The following is an 18,959-nucleotide window of genomic DNA, read 5'->3' on the forward strand; positions in this document are numbered from 1 at the left end:
GGTTTTTTTTTAAAAATATATTTTAATTATTTTTAATTTTTTTTTCTTATTTCATTTGTTTTTTTTTTTTGGGATTATTAAAAAATTATTATGTAAATATAAAGAATGATTTAAATAAAACATTTAGACAAAATTTATTTATAAAAAATATTAAAAAACATAAGAAACAAGTTTGAGAATATTTCAAATTTAGAAACAAAATTTTGTTAAAATAAATATTATATAATTGTTTTTGAAAAACGCTCCAAGCTTACACCACCAAAGAAAATTTACAATCTACTAGCTTTTGCTGTTTCCTAGGATGATTTAACATTTTAACATTTTACTTAATGATGAGATAGATCAAGGATTTAATCTTGATCTAATCTTCTTAATGAAGAGAATGAAAGTTAAAAGACACTTAGGAAATATAATTTAAGTACATTTTGTGAATATAGTAAAAATAACTTAATATTTCAATTAAATGAAAGAAATTATTATTATTTTTTTAAATTTAAAACATTCCTAGTCCTTGTAGATTGGTATATTACAAAATTGAAACAATAAAAGAAATGAATAATAAAAGGAATAAAGGAGAGAGTGGGAAGAAAAATGCTTCTCAAGATTGGTATATCTCATTTATGGGGTGAGATACTTTCTTTTATAGTTTTACAAATGGAACCTAAAATTATAATTTTATCACTTCACAAATTAAGTAAATGGAAATATTTTAATTTACAAAACTAAAGGTGGCGATCATCCTCTATTAATGGTCATTTATAATATTCTTTCTTACGAGTCCATCATATTAAAAGAATATGCTTATTAAAACCTTATTAGTAAAAAATTCTTTGAGAAAAACCCGAAAAATAGTACAACATTCTTATAATTTTTTAAGCTGATCTTGGTTTGTTAGAATTACCTAGTTAAAAACTTGGTTAATAAAAACTAATGAGATAAAATCTCGATGAAGAAAAAACCAGTATAATATATTGGCATTCTTTTAGAAACATGCTCCCTTTCATGTTCATATCCTCATACTAATCTAATGATAGATCCTTGAGTTGACACATTTTAATTTTATGTATTAATCTTTTGAATGTTGAGGTTGGTAATAACTTCATGAATAAATCTATTATATTATCATTTGAACTAATTTATTGAACATTAATTTCACCATTGTTTCGGAGTTTATATGAACAAAAAAGACTTTTGTAGAATGTTCTTGGTTCAATCCATTAACCACTCTTTGTCTGTGCAATAGACATAACATGATCTTCATACAATATTGTTGGGTAGCCTTTGATCAAGGATAGCCCACATAATTTCCAAATACGTTGGATCATAAATTTTAGTATTATTCACAACTTCCTTCATGAATTACAAGTATTTTTAAATTATTTGAAGGCATGTCCACCATTGTTTGTTTGACAGATCTCTATGAAATAGTAGTATCATCACAATTAAATATATACCCAATTTGTAACCTACCTTTATGCGGTTCTGAAAGGTATCTTACATTTGCATACCCAAGTAATTGTAGATTTGATTTTCTTAAGTAAAATATATTTGTATTAATTGTTCCCCAAAGATAGCGTAATATATATTTGATACCATTATAATGTCTTTGAGTTGAAAGAAAGTATATCTTGCTAGTAAATTGTTAGAAAAAACAAAATATGGGTGTGTACAATTGGTAAGATACATAAGTGCACTTCAAATTCATTTTCTAAATAATTTTCCGTTCTTGTGAGCTCTTTAGTAATCCTAGTAAGATTAAATTATCAACATATACTATAATAATTGCAAATTTGATTTATGATTTTTTACTAAAATATAAGGACATATAGAGTTATTTACATACCCTTTTTTAATAGGTATTTGCTAAGATGATTGTATACCACATATGTTCGTATTGCTTCAATTCATATAAGGACGGTTATAAGTTGATTGAATAAATGCTACAAGACTTTCTATTATTTGCTTTAGAAAATTTAAACCATTTAGGGATTGTTATGTATACATCATTCTTTGTAGATCCATATAAATATATTATAACAACATCCATGAGATGGATATCTAGTCCTACTGTCAAATTAATTAAAAGTTAAAGTATGATTACGTTCATGATGGGATAATATGTTTTCTCGTGGTTTATACTAAATCTCTATGAGAAACATTGTGCTATTAATCATCTTATATCTTATCATTTTTTTTCTTATTGTGCTTTCCTTTTAATACCCATTTGTGCCTAATAAACTTTACGTCTTTAGGTGTTTGGACTACAAGTCACACTTCTTGTTTTATTAACGAGTTTAATTTTGCCTACATGACTTCCTTTCATTTTGACCAATTATTTTTGTGTTGATATTCTTCTACATTTTATTGTTCAAGATCCACATAATTTCTTATGATGTCAATTGGAAAGCTAAAATATTATTTAATAACAATATTATTTTGATTTTTTTTTTCTATGTGAACATAACTTATTGAGATCTCATTATTTTTAGGTATCTATACTTCTTGAGGGGTTACTTATTCAATTTGTACCTCTTCAAGGCTTGTTCAATATGTGTCTTTTTAGGGGTTATCTAATTTATTTGTGCCTCTTGAGGGGCTATGAGTTCACTAATTTTAGATTAATGTGTCATTTTTTTTTAGGCTCTTTGAGAGTGTCAACTTTCCTTGATGTTTCCTTTTCTAGGGAATTGTATTCTTTGATTTGATACATTTATCACATTTCAAGCATATCTTAGATTCATTTATTAATTATTTTGTGGGGATATTAATCTGTACTGAAGTATTTGCAACTAAGATATGTGACTTTGTTATTTTTTTTCATATCAATGAATGCATTTGGTAATTGGTTGCAAGATTTTGCAAATAAATGATCTTTTAAACTTTTAGTTCACATTGATTTCTATGAGGATCAAAATGAGTTTCCTCCTTTAGGGAATTAGATTCTTTGAGTTGATAAGTTTATCACATTTCAAGCATATCTTGGATTCATTTGTTAACTATATTGTAGGGATATCAATCTATGCTAGAGTATTTGCAATTGGGATATTGACTTAATTTGTCATTTTTTTTTTACTTTAGTCTTAAGCTAATAATAATTTTTGTGCAGTTTTAGGCTATAATTTTTTTTTCTTTACAGAGCTTTTGTTATGAGAAAAATATAAAATTATTTCTAGATAGTTTTAGGCTATAAAAATGATTTTTATATTGCTTCTGGCTATATAATAACTTGCACATAACATCTAGCAATGATATTATTAAATGAGATTTGTGCATAGCTTCTGGAAATGAATAAGTAAAATAATTTGCTTGCATCGTTTGAATATATATAACCAAGTAAATGTGAATAGAAATATGCGACATCTATTATATATATATATTAACAACTTTGACATAACAATAATACAAATTATCTTCAAAGCAACTCATATTGATAACGTAAAATAAAAGAATATAAAATTCAAACAATAAAAGAAATAAATCATGAGCCAAAGAAAGGAGAGAGTAACAATAAAGAATGTTTTTCAAAATTTGATCTTTCTCTTTTGCAAGGTGGGAAACCATCATTTATAGATTCACAAATTAAACCTAAAGTTACAATTTATTGCTTCATAATGAAGTACATGTATATATTTTAATTTACAAAACTAATGGTGGTGGTCATCCACCATTAATAGCTATTCATAACAAGTAATAAGTTTTTAAGTCATATTAACTTGCATAACATGAATTATTTTGTGATGGAACAAAGATGAAAGATAAAGGGAAAAACTTCAAATTTCTAGACAACCATAGAAGATTACATAAAGCATTTATTACAATCAATTGTCAAAATAGTCTTATTATACATACATACATCACCATCTTACATTTATTTAGCAGAAAATCCGGCGGAGACGATAGACTTGCTCTGGTTCTAGAAAATTTGCTTCCCATTACTCTATATCCAAGCATGATCAAACTGCACCAATTATCAAAGCCAAAAGGAATAAATCTTGTAGTTATGGATGGTAATAAAGAGTTATTCTTGTGTTTGATTGTGGAACATATATGGGAGATAATTTTATGGAATATACTTTGAAGTTTAGGATTTAAATTAACCTATTTAGTATATTAAGTAATCGATCAAATTTACCAAATCCGTAGTGGGAGGCAAGAGAAATTGAAAAAAGTAAATGAGTAGAACAAAGAAGAACAAATGATTAGGAGAATTAAAATACCATGCAATTGTTGCAATAGATTAATGTGTGTGGTTATGGATGCAATAGAAAAGAAGAGAAAGCTATGTTAGAAATAGAATTACCTGCATGTAACATGAGCGACAAGAGTGAAGTGTGATGACCAATCTTCACTCCCCTTCATATTTGACTATTGGGATATGAGATATTTTTTGTCGATCCTCTCCAATATCCTGTTGGTAGCGCTGCTGTAGGAAATCGGAATCTGCGATGACTAGTTCCTGCAATGGTGTCCTCTGGAACACATGGTCAGGTAGCCCCTCCAGCTTTGGGCATCCAAGGATTTTCAAGTAACTAAGACATGACATTATTGATTTCTCTTCTTCTTCTTCTTCTTCTTCTTCTTCTTCTTCTTCTTCTTCTTCTTTTACTTCCCACTTTTCCCACTCTTTCATGTCTTGAAAAGTGAGTTTCTTCAGCTTTGGAAATGCAATTCTTGATGATGATCCCAAAAACTCGCCACCAATGTGTTTCACACTTCCCATATCCGTTATTTCCAGCTTCTCTAGGACAGGAAGTTCCCCCAATGGAGGCATACGTAGGCATTTGCTGCAATACGAGAGTGCAAGATTTTTCAGCTGGGTTAATGGTGACCTCATCATCCAACCATGCCATTCTGTATCACCATACCGTTGTATAGATAGAGATTTCAAGTTTGGATGGGGTTCTAGAGCTGCAGCCACACCCTTCGTCCCCTCCTTTCCATCAAAGTCCAATGTCAAATGTTGGAGGTGTATCTTATTCTTCAATTCTGCTTTTTGGGCCTCCCTTTCATCTTCCACTTTCCACAACACTCTTATTCCAAGTGCCCCTCTAAGGTTGTTCAAGTTTCTCAAATCTCCTATTTTGCATTTATTGTCACCATCACTACTTACAACGAATTCATTCAACGTTTGAAGAGAGGTTAATCTTGAAATTCCTTTTGGCAAATACTCTAGAGTAGTCAGCAAATTTTGCAGATGCCTCAGGTTAGTAAGTTTACCCATTGCTTGTGGTAGTTGTATAAGAGAAACACATCCAAAAATATTTAAGGTTTGTAAATTATATAAATCACAAATTGTTTCAGGCAATTCTCTCAAGCTTCCACAATATGATAAATCAAGGTATTTTAAATGTATCAATTTCCCTAGTGCATTAGGAAGTTTCACAATCAAAGGACTCCATTGCAAATCCAATGCCCTTAGGCATGTCAGATACGGGAAGAAATTAGGTAGGTCTTCATCTAAGCTTGAAATGACTACAAATGCGAACAAGAGGGTGTGTAGATTCTTCATTTTATAAGCGGAGGCAAAGTTCGGGTCCCAAGGTTGTCTAGTTAAGGTGGCATGACGAATTGTTTGGAAGGATATCTTTGTTCTCTCTTCTTCTGCATTGTCAACGCTCATAATAAAGCATTCATTCTTAGTCAAAAGTTGAGCAAAATCATGCACTATGTCATGCATCTTACAACTTACTATATCATCATCATCATCATCCTTTTGAAAATCTTGGAAGAAAGACCCAGCTGCTAAATAGTCGAAGTACTCTCTACCAACTGTCTCCATCTCTTTACTTCCTTCAGAATTGAGATAGTTTTGTGCCATCCACAACTGGATCAACTTATCTACTCGAATATCAGCGTCTTTTGGAAAGACAGCACAATATGAGAAGCAACGTTTAATCGCAGGGGGTAGATCATAATAACTGAGCAACAAAGCCGGGAAAAGATCTCTCTCAAACACATCCAGCTGCCATACTTCACTATTCAAAACATTCTTCCATTCTTCCTTTTTATTTTTTAAGCGCATGAGATTCCCCAATGTTTTTATAGCGAGTGGCAAGCCCTTGCATTTGTCTGCTATTTTCTCACCAATTTCTTTTAGTTCTTCGACTTGCTCCCTACTCTTCCCAAAAAAAGCTATTTGATGGAATAATACTTGAGCATGCTGCGGAGACAATTCACCTATTGGATGCTTGTATGTAGTTCCCATCATCTTAGCAACATTATCTTTACGCGTGGTCACCAGAATTCTACTCCCTCCTACTGCACCGTAGTTGAGAGTGTTCTTCAGTTGCTCCCACAATCGATAGTCTTCAGTCCACGTGTCATCTAGCACAAGAAGGAATTTCTGTCCGGCAATACATGTTTGAATTTCTTGTTGTACGGCTTCCAAATCATGGAGATTGCAAGGCTTTTTTTGGAGGGTTTCAACAATAGCCCTACAAACTCTGATTGGGTCAAAAGGATCAGAGACACAGACCCAAATTCTTTCATCAAAATGGGCCTTCACCTCTTGGTGGTTGTAGGCTAGTTGAGCAAGAGTTGTTTTGCCCATGCCTCCTGTCCCAACTATGGCGATGATGTAGAGCCTTGATTTCTCTTCATCATTCTCACCCAACAGACGGCCTAATATGGCGTTTACATCCGTATCTCGACCATATACCTCCGAAACGTCAATTGCAGAGGTGGTTATAAGTCGCTGTGGCTCCTGGGTCCCACTTGAGATAAAATTAAACCGGGTTCTTTCACTTCCAATGACATCTAGTTGTTGTTTTAAGTCCTTAATCTTAAGAGCAATGTCACGACGAGAAGCAACTTGCTTGAAACAAAAGCAAGGGGAGGGAATGCAGGAGCTTACCTTATTCTTAGACATGGAAGCATTTTCAGCTCCCTCCATCTGTAATTGGAGAATAGCACTGCTCCACTCATCCAGCACGTCGTCCATTTGGTAGGCCACGTCTTTCAGCCTCTCCAACCAACCCTGGACAGATTTTTCCTTCACTTGTCTGCGCTCTGCGTCCTCAAGAACATCTCGGACGGATCGGAGTGTATCTGTGAGGCTTTGGATTTCTGCTTCAACACCCAGAACCAGAGTAAGTTCATCACGAATCTGTTCTTCCACAACGGAAGCCAAGCGCGTCAAGACGATAGAAAGGAGGGCGTAAGCCATAAGGGGGTGATGAATGAGGCGAGATTTGATGGATTAATTAAGGGTGAATGAAGGCAAGTGAGAGAGCTGCTGGATCTAATTACACTGATAAAGAGGCACAGCCATACAAACCGAAGAGTTGACTTAATCATAAAAAATTTTCTTCAGAAAAAGGAATTTTGTAACAAATTTTTTCTGACTTTTCTCCCTTCCCTCTCTTATTTTATTCACTTTCCCTTTCTCGTAAAATTTGGTAAACTACACCCTTGATGCGTTGTCCTTATCCATTATTTTCAACACGGTTTTTTGAGTTCTTATATTTTTTTTGTAACGTTATCTGTTAGGTGAGATTACAATAAAATAAGTCTACCAGCAAGTATGAACATCTTGCTTTCCTTTTAATCTCATCTTCATGCATGTATGGTCAAATTTTGATCGCTTTCAAGATGAGCTGTGAAACTATAAATTAAGCTATTCCAAGTTACAATTAATATTATAGATTATTACATTTCCCTTAAAATAATTCTGATTGAATAGTCTGACTAAACTCCTTGCATTGACAGTGTGACCATTTCAATGTCTGAAATGAATTCAGTGTTTGATGACTTGACAGAATAATTCATTTTTCTAATTATTCTTACAAGTAAAAAATATATATATATATATAATATTTATAATAAGAGAGAGACTTCTATAACTAATTAAGGTAGCTTTCCTAAGAGGATTTATAATTTATTTTTTGTCAAAAATTCATGATATGATTTTTTTTTTTTCTAATTTATACTTTCTTTTTATGATTATACTAAGCATGACCGTTGAGGTAGCAAAAATTTCAAACAATTGGTTAAATTCATTAATTCATTATTATTCTTCCCATTCCAAGTTTTGAAAAGATTTAAAAGATGTTCGACACCTTATTAAAGTAATTTTATTTATTGTAAAAAAATTATGAGAAAAATAATGTGATGTGTTAAATGAAGAGTTTGATAATTTTACAGTGGAAGCATGGAGTTTTATTAGTTCTTTTTAGAAATTTAAACAAAAATGTTTATGTATTATAAAAGGAAAGAAATAATAAATATGTTAAAATTAAAGAAAACAAATATTATTTAAGAAAAAATAAAATATTATTAACAAATTGTTTTTAACTTATGAAAATATTGATTGGAGTGGATTTTTTTATTGTACAATTTTTTATGTACACTTTATTTTATTTTATTTTTTTTATGTACAAATGAAAATATATATTTGATTATGTACAATTTTTTTATTGTTTCTATTATGTCATTCTATCCTTTTGAAACTCCCTTGATTATTTAGAGTAAGAATGAATATGGATGTCTAATTTGCCTTGTACACATTCTTTGACAAAGATGCAATGAAAATATCAAATTGTAATAAACTATTAAAAGCATCCTTTGCCTAATACATCTTTTGTGCCCATTAATAAAATAAAAAAAACTTTAAATTTATTTGTTAGCACAAGGTGAAAGAGGAAGACTTCCCCAAGATGGTTGGGACTTTCATTCATTTATTTAATATGAAAGTAAGATAAAAATAAAACTAAAATAGCCTTATAAATGAGGTGGATATTAGAAATACGAGTGGTTTTGTCTCTTCAGTTTTAGGAGTTCCAATAATGAAAATTTTAAATCTAATATTAGTTCGGGAGTTCTTATCATTAAATTCCTCATTTAATATGAAAGCAAGACAAAAATAAAAATAAAATAGCCTTACCAATGAGGTGGATATTAGAAATATGGGTGGTTTCGTCTCTTCTGTCTTGGAAGTTTCAATAATGAAGTTTTTAAATCTAATATTAGTTAGGGAGTCCTTATCATCAACTCCCTCTTTATATTTGAGAAAATAATTGAGATGTTGAACTCTTAATCTCTCTCAATTGTATAAAAAATATGCGTACAAATGGTTTTTTTTTTTTTTTTTTGAAAATATTGAAAAACTATTCCACCACTTTATTGTTTAGTCGCTTATATGGATCCAAGGGTTAAGATTGAAGGTATAGAAAACATTTTATTCATAGCTACTTGTATGAACCAACCATCTGAACTAGAGGGTAAGATATATGAACAATTAAACAACTTATATAAATAATATGAGAATAAATATGGTAGTGCCTCTTCAAGTACTATAACTCCATCTACATTTGGAAATGATTCATTCTTTATGCAATTAGCTAAGGGAAAGCGACAAGTTGGTCCTTCAAGTAGGTGTGATCTTTCAAAATATTTAGATATTGATTATTGTTCACACATATCTCCTAATGAAGTAAAAAAATTTGATATTATGAAGTGGTGGAAATCTCATGAATTCTCTTTTCCTGTACTATCTAAAATGACACGTGATCTACTAACCCCACCGATGTCTGTTGTAGCATCAAAATATGCTTTATCTATAGCTGGAAATATAATAGGAGATAGAAGGACAACTCTTGCAGCAGCGATGCTAGAAGCCTAGATATGTTTGAAGGATTGGGAAGATGGACACATGAGAGTCCAAACTTTGGAAGATGAATTTAAAGAAGACCTCGATAAATTGGATCTCAATACAGACAATGATGTTCAAGAGATTGACGACGATTGTAGATGAAGAATGAAGATGAAAAAAAAAGAATGAAGATTGAATAAGAAGACAAAAGTGAATATGATAATTGAATATGTTGTTCGTTTCTTTTAAATCTATTAAATGTAGCTAATTTTTAAAGATTGAGTAATGTATATGATTGATAGTTGGGTGGATGCCAACCGAGTTGAGATGTACTCAAGCTATAGTGATGCAATTCTCAACTTTATTTTCTCTCTATTTTTTCATGTAATTTTTTGGAATATTGAATAAAAGAATTATTACCTTTTATATTCCATTATGTTAAATTTATTGTAATTTTGATAAAATAAAAAACCAATTGAAATATAATTTTTTTGCTATTTTTTTTTAAAATTAATATTTCTATAAATTTTACAATTACAAACTCGACAAATATAAATATATGAAAATGAAAATGAAAATTATTAGAGGTCTTTAAAGAAATTTCATTTCATAATGAAAAAAATTTAAGACAAAATGACTTAAAAAATTAAATTAAAAATTTTAACAAAGTGAATGGCCCATGGGGCACGACTTGCTAGCACGTCACGACCTGGCATGATTGGCCTGTGGGCTTATAGGCCATGCCAGGCCACCTATTTAGCATGCATGGGCCGGCCCAACCCAACACGATTTTAAAGTGGGTCGTGCTGGCCCGACACATTGGCCCGTTATTTCTCGGTAAACAAGGTCAACACGGCCCATTGGACACCTCTAATTTAACCAAGCACTTGCATAAAAAGCTCATTGATGCAAAGCAATCTGAATGATTTGTTTTTGTCAATCCAACTTTGGTTTCAAAAAGTAGGATTAGGAAAGGCAACCAAGGAAAACAAGTTAAGGGTTATAGCTAATCAACTAAAGAATGCGAAGCATGTTGACTATATTTTTATTCCATACAATCTAGAGTAAACATTTTCAAATGTTAATGTTATGTATGTATGTTACATTTTGATATGCTAATTTATGTATAAATTTAATCAAAATAACCATTTTTTGTAGTTTCCATTGGATCTTAGTGACACTAGAGACAAGGACAATGACCGCATTCTACTTTGACCCAATGTTCCATCAACCATGCGATGATTTTAAGGAGATGGTTAATATGTAAGCGTGTTCCTTTTCATATTTGAATAGAATATGTACTATTTGAATAATATCATCTCCTTCATGTAGGGCAATGATAATCAATCCTTTAGAAAAATAGAAAACATCTAAAAGGGAGCCCACTAATTAGGTAAAAGTGGCAATAAGTTACTCATATGGATTAAACGATGTTCTTTCATTACTAAGTTCACCACATGGAACTTGAAAATGCATGGTTATTTGTATGATTAGTTTAGATACTAACGAAGTAAAAACATGATACAAGTTTTCACTGTATTGTTACCATAGTTTACATGTGTGTTTGTAGTGACCAAGACAACTAGGTTCTATGGAATGTGGGTATTATGTGATGAGATACATGAAGGAGATTATTGTTGATCCAAGTTGACTAATATCAAAGCTTTGTGTTTAATTCATAAGTTTCCTTTAATTACCAAATAAACTAATAATCAAATAGTATGTGTTGTTCATTTATTAGTATAATGGGCAAAAATCATATAGTGAAATGGAGGCTAATGAAATATGCTTAGATTAGGTTATGTTAGTGACTCAATTAATCATTACTCATGCTTGAAGGTACAACTTATGAGCTACAAGTCAATATATGTTTCCATAATTTTAAATATTTTGATTACAAGTTTTTTGTTTTTTTTTGTTTTTTGTTTTGTTTTAAAACATGAATTTCATAACCGGTTTCTTTGTTGTCAAATATCACTTTGGGAGACACTCTCACATGGGAGAACATGTGAGAGGTAGTGACAACTTGGTAAATATTAAGGGAAGAAAAAAAAATTGTTAAGAAACCTCTATATTTTTAAATTATTTAATCTTTATATAGAAAAGTTAAAAAAGCGAAATAAGTTAGAATTAGGATATGAAAATAATATATTGACTTTAAATCCTTTTTTTTTTTTGTTTATCTTTTTCTTTCCTTGTATTTTTTCTTTCACATTTTCCCTTAATTATTTTTTGGAAACCAAATATGGTAGAAAGATTCTTCTAGGTAAAAATTATAGCTCCAAAAGTTAATATAGTGTATTACATTAGTCACTTTTAAATTTTTAGCAATCATTTAAATTTCTGTCTTTTTCTCTTTTATAAAGCAACATAATTAACAAAACGCATCATGTATTTCTTTCTTTCAAATTCATTGTTTTGGATTAGATAGTTTGATGCTATTATCTTTAGTTTTAAATTGTGAAATTGTAACACCCCAAAATAAACTTTAGGGGCAAAATAGTAAATTATTAATTAATTAATTAATTAATTAAACCCATTAAAGGTAAAAGAGTCATTTTACAATTAATAATCATAGGTATAAATTAGATTTTCCTCTTGTCTTCTGTATTCAGAAAACTCTATTAACAAAAAAAATCGAAGAATTGGAGAACGTAGGGCTAAAGGTTTGGAGGTTTAGAGTTTGAAGTTCAAATTTTTCTAGGAAAGATTTTAACCCTAGATTAATATATTTTATTCGTTAGTTAGTTTTGAACACATTAGATATTCTTTAGAAAATTTTAATTTAGATTATGGTTAGTTTATTTAATTTATTTTAAGATCAAAATATTGAAAATATGAATATAGGTTGTTTCATTGATGAAAATAGGGAAATTTGAATTTTTTTTTTATGAATAGATCTAAACAATGAAATTTTAAAAATTAAATGAGTAAATAAATATATGATTGTATGTGACATAAGAGATTGGAAAATAATAAGAAAAAGAATTGCATGTTTGTAGATTTTGGATTTGAGGCACTTTATTGGGGCGACAAAAAAATAAAATAAAATCAATATGTAACCGTGAAAGGCAAAGGGTGGTAGTGGAATAAATTAAAATAATAATAATGAGTAGAGTTGGTAGGGTTGTTGGAGTTGTTAAAAGTACATGAGGTATTTTATTAAGTAAGAGGGGACATTAGGATTAATAAGAATAATGATAATAATGATAGTAATATTAATATTAATAATAGAATGTTGTTGTTAAACATTCAAAATGTTGTAAAATGTCTAAAATCTTATGTCAATGATTCCTCATGGATTTGACACTTAAGATTTGAACATCTTAATTTTGGAGGATTGAAATTATTGAACAAGGAAAATATAGTGAGAGGATTGTTTTCAGATCAATTATGTGAATGATGCCTACTTGGAAAACATGACGAAATACTTTTCCAAAAGAAACCATTACAAGAGCAAAGAAGTCTCTAGAGCTTATTCATGTGGATGTATTAGTGTTAGGATTAAAACACTCTAATCTTATTTTCTGAAAGCAATAATAAACCAATGCGAAAAATAAAGCACAAAAACACACAAAATTTATAATGGTTCACTCTCAATTTGAAAGTTACGTCCACTTGTAGCTGTTGTAGATTTTCATTATGATGAAAATAGAGTACAAGAGAATCCTAAAACACTTCACCCTCTAGGTTTTTCTCGCTACGTTTTTCTATTTCCTTCAATACCCTAAAAGAAATAAAACTCTCTCTAAGTTGGCTACCCTAAACATAATATAAATAAGATAGCCAAATCAAATATGTAAAGTCCCAAAATACCCAAACTTAAAATGCCATTACTATTGGGATAATAATTAGGCTCCACACGTTTCAACAATCTCCCACTTGGAGACTAATCCATCATCAACTGTCTTCACCTATAGTGGCTACGACTTCTCTATCTCGGCTAAGAAGTCCAATTGAAATTGTGCACAACTCTAGTTTCTCAATTGTTATGGTCTTCGTCAACATATCAGCTAGATTTCAATTCCCCTAAATCTTCTCGAGTGTTAAAATTGTATCTTCCAAAACTGATCTTATGAAGTGATACTAAACCTGTATGTGCTTTGTCCTAGCATGATAAACAAGATTCTTTGCTAGATGGATGGCACTCTGATTGTCACAATGTAACACACTTCGCTTATGCTTGTGACCCAATTCTTCTAAGAAAGGCTACAACCATATTAGGTCTTTGCTAGCCTCTGTCATTGCAACATACTCTACCTTAATAGTAGAAAGTGCAACTATCTTCTACAACATTGATACCCAAATGATTGTAGTACCACCTAGAGTATAAACATATCCTATAGTACTTTTTCTGCTTTCTATATCACTAGCCATATCAACATCTACGTACCCCTACAAACCTAAATCTGACTTCCTAAAACACAAAGTCAACTCTGTAGTGCCTCTCAAATACCTGAGAATCCGCTTCACTCTCTCCTAGAGTTATTTTCCCGAATTACTCATATATATACTCACAAATCCCACTACATGTGCTATATCCAGTCTAGTACAAACAATAGCATACATAAGACACTTTGGCCATGTAAATCCATTCTTGTTCAATTAAGGGTGACTGATCTTTAAATAGTCGGAAGTGACTAGCTAAAGGGGTACTCACAAGCTTCACTCCAACTATATTGAATATGTTAAGGACCTTCTTCACATACTCTTCCTGCGATAGTTTCAAGACCTTTTTATCCCTAGTAATCCTCATCCTAAGGATTTATTTTGCAGCACATAAATCCTTCATTGCAAACTCATCTAATAACTTTTTTTTTAGTTTTTCAATCTCATGTATGCTAGCCCCCAAAATCAACATATAACAATAAAATAATATGAAAGCCATCAAATGTCTTGATATAGCAACAATGATCTACCTGACACCTCAAAAAACTATTATTGCTCATGAAGTTGTCGAACTTCTTATACCATTGTCTTGGAGCCTCTTTCAAGTCATATAGGCTCTTTTGTAGCTTACACACCATTTTCTTTTTCCCTTAAACTTGAAACCCTTGTAGCTTATGCATGTGAATTTCTTCTTCTAAATCACCATGAAGAAATGTCATTTTTACATCCATCTATTGTAAGTGTAGATCTTCTTTTGCCATTAACCCAAGTACTCTTCTGATAATGGTCAATTTGACCATTAGAGAGAAAATCTCTGTATAATCAATGCCTCCCTTTTGCTGAAAGTCTTTTACTACAAGTCTTGCTTTGTACCTCTTGCTACCATCATGTTCTTCCTTTATTCGATATACCCATTTATTTTGCAAAGTTTTTTTTCCCTTTTAGTAGTTCTGCCAATAGCTATGTTTGATTAGGCATCCATGAAGTTGGCTACCCTAAACCAAATCACATGTGTAAAATCCCCAAAATTCCCCAACTTAAAATACTCTTAGTATTAGGATAATGATTAGGCTCCACACATCTTAACATGTAGTCCAATTCATCCAAACTCTTTTGGTAAAAATAAATAATTTTTTTTTTCATTGATGATTTTAGTAGAAAAAGTTGAGTGTATTTTTTGAAGGAAAAATCTAAAGTATTTAGTACTTTTAAGAAGTTTAAAGCATTGGTTAAAGAGGAAAGTGACCACAATATATAAGAAATGAGATTCAATAGAACACGTGAATTCACATCAAAAGAATTTGAAAAATATTGTGAAAATTATGGGATTCATTCGCCTTTAACAACTCCATATTCTCCACACAAATGGTGTAGTTAAAAGAAAAAATAGAGTTATTCTTGACATGATTCAAACATGTTGAAAAGTAAGAAGATGGCTAAAGAATTTTGGGCCGAAGCAGTTGATTGTTGATTTATTTGTAAAATCACTCTCCTAATTGAAGTGTATGGAATAAAACATCACAAGAATCTTAGAATGGAATAAAGTTAGGTATTTTCACATTTGAGGGTATTTGGAAGCATTATATATGCTCATATGCCAAATCAAAGTAATCAAAGTTAGATGACAAAAGCGGAAAATATATTTTTATTAATCATGACTCAAGCTCCAAAGGTTACAATTATACAATCCAAAAAATGGAAAGCTCATTATTAATATAGGTGTCAAGTTTAATGAAGAAGAAGCATGAGATTGGAATGCTCAAGGTAACTATAATACTCCTCCCCTTTATGAAGAAGGAGAACAAACAAGAGAAAGTTTGCAAGAGATTGCTACTCCACTTTCATCACTACTCCCATCAACTTATGAAGTTCCCACAACATCATCCTCTTTTGGAAGCTCAAGTGAAAAGGACACCATGTCTTAGAAGTCTACAAGATATCTATGAAGTAACAGAAAATCAAAATGATCCAACCCTCTTTTTTTTTTGCACATGATGAAAAATAAGTTTTGAAGAAGCAATTCAAGACCAAAGATGAAAAGATACCATGGAAGAGGAAATAAAAGTAATAAGGAAGAATCACATATGGAAATTCAAATCTCTTCCAAAAGAAAACGCAGATGAAGTAAAATGAGTGTTAAAGAAGAATGCAAAAGGGGAGGTAGAGGAATACAAAACAAGATTGGTGGCTAAGGGCTACAAGCAACAACAAAGCATCCACTAGGTGAATAACAAATCACAATTGATTTATAAAAAAATCTAGTTTTCAATGATCAAAGCAACATCGATTTAATATATCATTTTATTAGATAGTGCATTGTGAATAAGGAAATGTAATTAAAATTTTGCAAAATCTCAAGATCAAATTGTGGATATTTTTATCAAGCCTCTTAAGTTTGAAAATTTTAGAAAGTTGAGAATGCTAGTTGGAGTCACAAGTCAAGTTTAAGGGAGCATGCTGGAAAATTAAACTTGATTTAGAAACTTTCTAATTATTAGAATTAAATTTAGTCTCTAAAAGCCAAGGGAAAATATTTTATTTTGAGTTATTATTTTAGTTTCTATTTTTGAATTATCAAACTAAGAATGCTTCTATATTTTATTGTTAGGAGTTTCTATTTAATTAAGTGTGAGTATATATAAATAAAAGATTATGTGATAACTAAAAAAAAGAAAGAGTGGTGGAATAAAATAATTTTTTAATTCTTCCCAATTTTATATTCTTTGTTATTGTTTGTGTTTCTCCATCAACCCTCTTACTCCCATATCTTTTACTTCCACTTTTCCAACACTTTTATATGATGAAAACTGAGTCTCTTCAACTTTGTGAATAAAATTGTTGACAATGATTCCAAAAAACTCACCACCCATCAAGAGGTAATTCCCCCGATGAAGGCATACACAAACAATTGTCACAATTCTTAAGTACAAGATTTTTCAATTGGATTAATGATGACCTCGTTATCCAACTAGGCTACTTTGCGTCATCACAATACATTTTATTTTTTAGAGATTTCAACTTTGGATGTGTTGTAGAAAAGGATGAAAATATAGGTTTGGTCGAATATATCCATAACTTAATTTTTTAGATATATTAGGATATATCAAGAAATATCTATGAATATTTAAATACAAAATATCAATAAAATGAAAATTAATCAAAACTTATAAAATATTGAAAAAAGACTTAAACAAATGATAAAATAAGTAATAATATATATAATAAATTCGTAACATTAGTCAAGAACATGCTAATTTAAAAATATACTAATATTAAAATGATAATATGTTTAATTTGAATATATTGTAAGATAAAAAAGAAATAATAATATTTATATAAGTATTTTTATTTAAAAATATTAATATTTTATTTATAAATTTATATTTGTTTTGTATTTAATTAGTTTACACAATATATAATAAGATAATTAAAATTTAATTATTTACAATAATTTTATTTTAACTAATTTATAATATATATATATAACACTAAGTGCACATCTAACACAAATCTACAGATGATTCAATAGGGTAGGCAACCCACGGCAAATTCAAGCACTCGGGTTTGGGCCTTGCTCTTTTGTGTCCTATGTTCGAGTGGTACATGAAGGCAATCCCACATCTTAGTTTGAGAGAAAGCAAAGCCTTATTTCATGATGGTGCCTCCATCGATCCACCATCGAAGTTAGCAAAGTGGGCTTGGGCGTGGGTTTTTCTAGCTGACTGGATTAAGATTGACTCTTGATCCACCAACAAAAATATCCAGAGCTTCAGCCACACCCTTTCTACCCTTCAAATCAAACTTCGGAGGTGTATCTTGTTCTACATTTCTACCTTCTCTCTTTTTCTTCTTTTTCTAATTTTTCCTTTCCTCTCTCTTATTTTATTCACTTAAAATTTAATTACTAAACCCTTAATTTTGGAACTCGTTATTGATAATATTTTTAGTAAAATAATTTTTTTTTTAGTTCTTATTTTTAACTACAAATTTAATTCTTTAATAAAAAAATTTATTTTGTCAAATAACTAATATAAAAAATAATTTTTAATAAAATAATTCATTTTTTCTTGTTAAATTTGTACATTTAATTTTCACAAACAAGGAGAAACTTCTTTGTGCAACAACACAATCCAAGGACAACCCCAACTCTCCTTTGATTCTCAGATGAGTTACAACTTAATAAAAAGCTTCCCATGCATTTTCAGACAATGAGAATGATGTCGGATGTCTCATACTCCAACATATGCATGAGCTTAGTAGTCAAACATTGCTATGATGCTGTATAGGTAATATCAAGGTCTGAAGAGGAGTCCTGCCAACAATCATCCCACCCCAGATACGCTGCCAACAAGCATCTGCTTCTCAGGACGTCTCGGTGAAGACAAAGAAAAGAAATGCTTTAGAGCAGTAGTCATTCGTTGATTTGAGCAAGACGAACCAACCAGGTTTCTTTCTTCAAAAGGAAGTGAAGCTGAACTTTTTGAATCAATGGAATAAGAAAGAGATGACCTCTCAAATCATCAGTAAGGGAAGAATTTTGTTTTATCAAAACATTCTAAGCAGAATCAAGTAGAAAATCCATATCTTCTATCTTTCCAGCAAGCATGGAAATCAAACTGGAATGAGACCTTCCTTCTGATTCTGTTTAGATGCAGTTTTTTCATTCTAACTTCTCCTCCATCTTGGCTCACTGCGACTTCACAAAACCTTAGCCCTTTCTCTTACTACGATTTCAACAAAACCCTAGCTCCATCTTTTTTTTTTTCCAAAACAAAGAACTCAGGTTTCAAGCTAGTTTTATGAGATTATAGCTTCAATGTGGACTCTGATTTATGAAATTTGGGATTTATTTGATCAATTTCTCTTATTGTTTGTATGATGTATGAAATTTGGGAAAATCTGTTAGCAATCCTAAGTTCGGTGGTCACAAAGGGATTAGCAGGTCTTGTAGTTGAAATGGATAAACCTAAAATCCAACCTA

At 30.7% G+C, this 18,959-nt stretch overlaps 1 protein-coding gene across 1 annotated transcript; it reads right to left on the minus strand.

Moving 5' to 3' along the window:
- Positions 1-3,811: 3,811 nt before the first annotated feature.
- LOC117921769 (putative disease resistance protein RGA4) lies at positions 3,812-7,165 on the minus strand. Its single transcript, XM_034839728.1, has 2 exons — positions 4,301-7,165; positions 3,812-3,958 (listed from the first exon to the last, which is right to left on the minus strand). Exon 1 carries the CDS (start codon positions 7,163-7,165, stop codon positions 4,346-4,348), a length of 2,820 nt encoding a protein of 939 aa, XP_034695619.1. The 3' UTR covers positions 3,812-3,958; positions 4,301-4,345.
- Between the last annotated feature and the right edge of the window lie 11,794 nt (positions 7,166-18,959).

This window comes from Vitis riparia, chromosome 9 (genome assembly GCF_004353265.1).
Source record: "Vitis riparia cultivar Riparia Gloire de Montpellier isolate 1030 chromosome 9, EGFV_Vit.rip_1.0, whole genome shotgun sequence".
NCBI classification, from domain to species: domain Eukaryota; kingdom Viridiplantae; phylum Streptophyta; class Magnoliopsida; order Vitales; family Vitaceae; genus Vitis; species Vitis riparia.